The sequence below is a fragment of the Myotis lucifugus genome, unplaced genomic scaffold (assembly GCF_000147115.1).
Source record: "Myotis lucifugus unplaced genomic scaffold, Myoluc2.0 scaffold_339, whole genome shotgun sequence".
Lineage (NCBI taxonomy): Eukaryota > Metazoa > Chordata > Mammalia > Chiroptera > Vespertilionidae > Myotis > Myotis lucifugus.
This window is the reverse complement of record NW_005871387.1, coordinates 1,150,812-1,154,976: the sequence shown is the minus strand read 5'-3', so window position 1 is coordinate 1,154,976 and position 4,165 is coordinate 1,150,812. Positions and strand designations below refer to the sequence as shown.

The 4,165-nt window shown below is 35.6% G+C and overlaps 1 protein-coding gene across 1 annotated transcript in view; it reads right to left on the bottom strand.

Moving 5' to 3' along the window:
* Window positions 1–3,113: 3,113 nt before the first annotated feature.
* Window positions 3,114–4,165, bottom strand: part of LOC102430991 (cell adhesion molecule 2) — a gene marked incomplete at its 3' end in the record, with an annotated part of 1,034,261 nt that continues 1,033,209 nt past the window's right edge. The window contains exon 6 of the mRNA XM_023764593.1: window positions 3,114–3,284. Coding sequence (XP_023620361.1) covers window positions 3,114–3,284 — 171 coding nt within the window. The remainder of the gene's footprint in view (window positions 3,285–4,165) is intronic.

Below are 4,165 nucleotides of genomic sequence, written 5' to 3'. Positions count from 1 at the left end.
CCATCAACATTGACTGCAAGGCCAAATTGCTTCAGAAAGAAGACAATGCTCTGCGTTTGGTGGGATCAGGAAGGTGTGGTGCATTATGAGCTTCTAAAACCAGCTGAAATCATTAATACTGATTGCTACCGACAACAAATAATCAATTTGAATCACGCTTTGATAGTGAAATGACCAGAATGTGCCAGAAGACACAGAAAAGTAATTTTGCTTCATGATGACACACCATCACACACTTCAAAACCAGTTAAAGACACATTAAAAGATCTTGCCTGGCAAGTATTAACCCACCTGCTGTATTCACCAGACCTTGCTCCTTCAGATTACCACTTGTTCTGATCAATGGCACACACACTTTCTGAGCAGCACTTCAAAACATACAAAGCAGTGAAAAATTGGACTCTGAATGGTTTGCCTCAAAACAAGAAAAGTTCTATTAAAACAGTATCCACAAATTACCTGAAAGATGGGGAAATGTGTAGCTAGCGATGGACATTACATGGAATAAAGCACATTTGATGTTTCTCTTGAAATCATGTTTTCTTTGATTACAAAATCTGCATTATTAACCAGTACACCTAGTATATAACTTTTTATCTTTTAAAAGACATGTTGATGAAATAAGAAAAAGAGAAAAGGAAAGAGCCTATGAACTAAACATTTTTGTGTGCCCCCTTCTACCCCCGCAATTCACATATTAAAAATTAATTCCCAATGTGATATTAGGGAGTGGGGCCTTTTGAAGGTCATGCCTGAGATTAGTGCCCTTATAAAAAAGAGCCCAGAGGGCTCCTTTAGCCCCTTCTGCCAAGTGTGGACAGAGAGAGAAGATAGCCCTCTAGGTACCAGGAAGCAGGCCCTCACCAGGTACCGAATGTGCCTGAACCTTGATCTTGGATTTCCAGCACGTAGAACAGTAAGAAATACATTTCTGACCCTAGCTGGTTTGGCTCAATGGATAGAGCCTCGACCTGTGGACTGAAGGGTCAGGATTTGATTCTGGTCAAGGGCATATGCCCGGGTTGTGGGTTCGATCCTCAGTAGAGGGCATGCAGGAGGCCGCAAACCAATAATTCTCTCTCGTCATTGATGGTTCTATCTCTCTCTCCCTCTCCCCTCCTCTCTGAAATCAATAAAAATATATTTTAAAAAAAGAAAGAAATAGATTTCTGTTGTTTAGAACCCACCCAGTCTGTGGTATTTTGCTAAAGGGGCTTAAATTTACATATGTTGAATTTTTATTTAATGTCATAAACTTGACTTAATTTGTCTAGCTTGCTCCTCATGGAAATTAATTCTCTAGCTTATATTCAAACCTTAAGCATTTTCAATAATTGTCCCAAGGTCTCACTGCAAATAAATTTTGAAATTTGGAGATAACCACAGGTTGAGCTATGAAATATGCTTGCTTCTGAACATGTTTCAATGAGAACAGGAAGAAAATTAAAACTAATGTAATATAATAAAAGTATTTAAAATTATAATAATTTCAACAGCAAGTAAAATAAGAATACTTAAACCATGATGGGCAATAATTAAAAATCTTAATCAGATTAACATTTTTTCTATCAAGAATAATTTTTAAATGTCTGGTTCCCTGGTACTTTCGAAATTTTCTCATAATATTCTCTCTTTTTTCCCATAGTTCACTCTACCCCAGTTTCACAGATATTTTTGCTGTTTACAGAAACATAAAAAATAAAGGGATGCTCCTATCTCATGGTCTTTATACTTGCTTTCCCCTCTCTCTGTGTGTATGTGTATATACAATATTACACATATGTATATATACAGCACACACACACACACACACACACACACACACACACACTTTCCTTGACTCCCATTCCCACCTCTCCAATTGAACTCCTTATCACCACCCCTGATTTATATTTTCCCATATACATAACATAATATATGTTGTAGTCATTTATTTTGCTTTTCTGTCATTCCTCCCTGGAACAGATGCTGTAAAAGTTTGTTGCTGTTCGTGGTGATGGTGATTTTGACGCTTGGGGACAATCTTGATTTGTTTTGTTGTTCTTTTTGACCACTAATGCAACCCCAGTGTCCAAACAATACCTGTTACACAGTAGGCACTCAAAAACTTCTTGTTGAATAAATAAGTAAATGAAAACAAAATTTGAGACATATTACAAGACCAGTACTTATATTTAAAATGTTAGTATTTAATGTAATTTTACATCTCACTTCTACATTCAATCTATAACTTTAATAGATAAAAGCAAACAAAAATCTCTAATATTTAAAAATCAAGTAATCCAATTCAGAAATACATTCTGTGTTCTCCTCTTTTTCTTTCCCACATTATCTTACTTATTTCAATTCATTTAATTTCATATTTATAGATCACCTCTCCCAAGGACCTTGCCAACAACTAAAATGTTATGATTACAAGTTCACTATTTGTTAGTTGTGTGAACTTGGCCAAGTGACTCAACCTGTATAATCTTTGGTGTCTTCATCTGTCAATTGTGACTAAAGTTAGCGTAACTGATGCCCTTACAGATAAATGAGATGAGATGATGCCAGCAAAACATTTAGCACCTCCTCTGAACTATTGGTGTCATCAAATTAATTTTGTTCTTATCTCTTGTAAATAATAATGCTATTTATAAAGTAAACATGGTAGATATATTCTTGCAGTCATATATACAGTATATTTCATAGAGAAAGTAAAAGAAACGAGTCTAATTTTAAAATCACAGAGAGAAAGCCACATTTGCATGCAACAGTTACATACATACAATAAAGCTCATCAATGCCCTTTTCAGATTCCCAACTCTCTGATTCTGCCAAAATTACCACTCCTCCTCCCCTACTCAGATGTACACACAGACATCAAGCCACTCACTATTTGGAAGGTAATGAGGAGTTTTAACCTTTTGATGCCACCTTTATTTTTCTTCCTTGACTGTAATGATACTCAGCTAAGAACTTCTTTCCTTTGAACATGATTAATGCTATTGAGGGTACTTTTACTGCATTTTGCTGTACATATCCTGTAACTTTACCTAATTTCGAAATGATTTTAAATGCAGATGAGCAGATTTGCTGCCGATATAAATGGGGAGGAAAGAGCTTTTACTTACAGTGTATTTCTAGCACCTGCATCGCTACCTGAGGAGTGGCATTGAGGGATTCATGGTCGACTCTGCAGATAACCGCCACACCGTCGTCGCTCCTGTCCACTCGGAAATCCAGTGTGCTGCTGACAGTGAAAGTCTTGCGATTTGCATCCTCTTCTTTTAAATATTTTACATCTGAAAATAAAATATAAATTAAAACTTTCTGTGACAGTCTCCTTCAATATGTAACATTCCATTTAAGAAGAGGGCAATTTTAATGAATTAGAAATCAAAATGAAGGACTAAGGTTAAGATACCATTCTAATAAAATCTTAAATATAGTTGAGGAAAAACGCTGTCCCATTTTCTCAAAACTCTTAGTGGATGCACCTTCTTCCTATATTTATCAACTTTTAAAAGCAAATATTTGTTAGTTTAACATTTAATCCATTTGAATTTGAGAAAATAAAAATACACTACTTGACAAAAATAAATTTTAAAAGTTAAATGCAGAAAGAATAGGGCAAGACAAAATACTTTTATTCCTTAGTGAGAGATACTTTTTATACTCCCCTTGAAAAATCAGGCCATTTTACATTATTAATCTCCCTTCTTTAGATTTCAATTTTATTTTATATTTTTAAGTAAATATATTTTTATGGATTTCAGAGAGGAAGGGAGAGGGAGAGAGAGATAAAAACATCAATGATGAGTGAGAATCATTGACCTGCTGCCTCCTGCATGTCCCATACTGCAGGTTGAGTCCGCAACCCTGGGCAAGTGCCCTGAAAGGGAATCAAACCCAGACCTCCTGGTTTATGGGTCGATGCTCAACCACTGAGCCGTGTCAGCTGGGCAGATTTCAATTTTATGAAAGAAAATCTTAATTCTCTGAGCCACAAGCATATTTGGGAACAGCAGTTTCACAACTACCTAGTTAAACCTAAAAGAAAGTACAATCTACTATTTGAGCTAAGATTTTAGAATGAGCAATGTGAGGTGGACATAATTGCTAAAGAATACCTAAGGTGAGAAACTTTCCATCTTTGGTAAAGAAAATAAGGTAGTCATCTGAA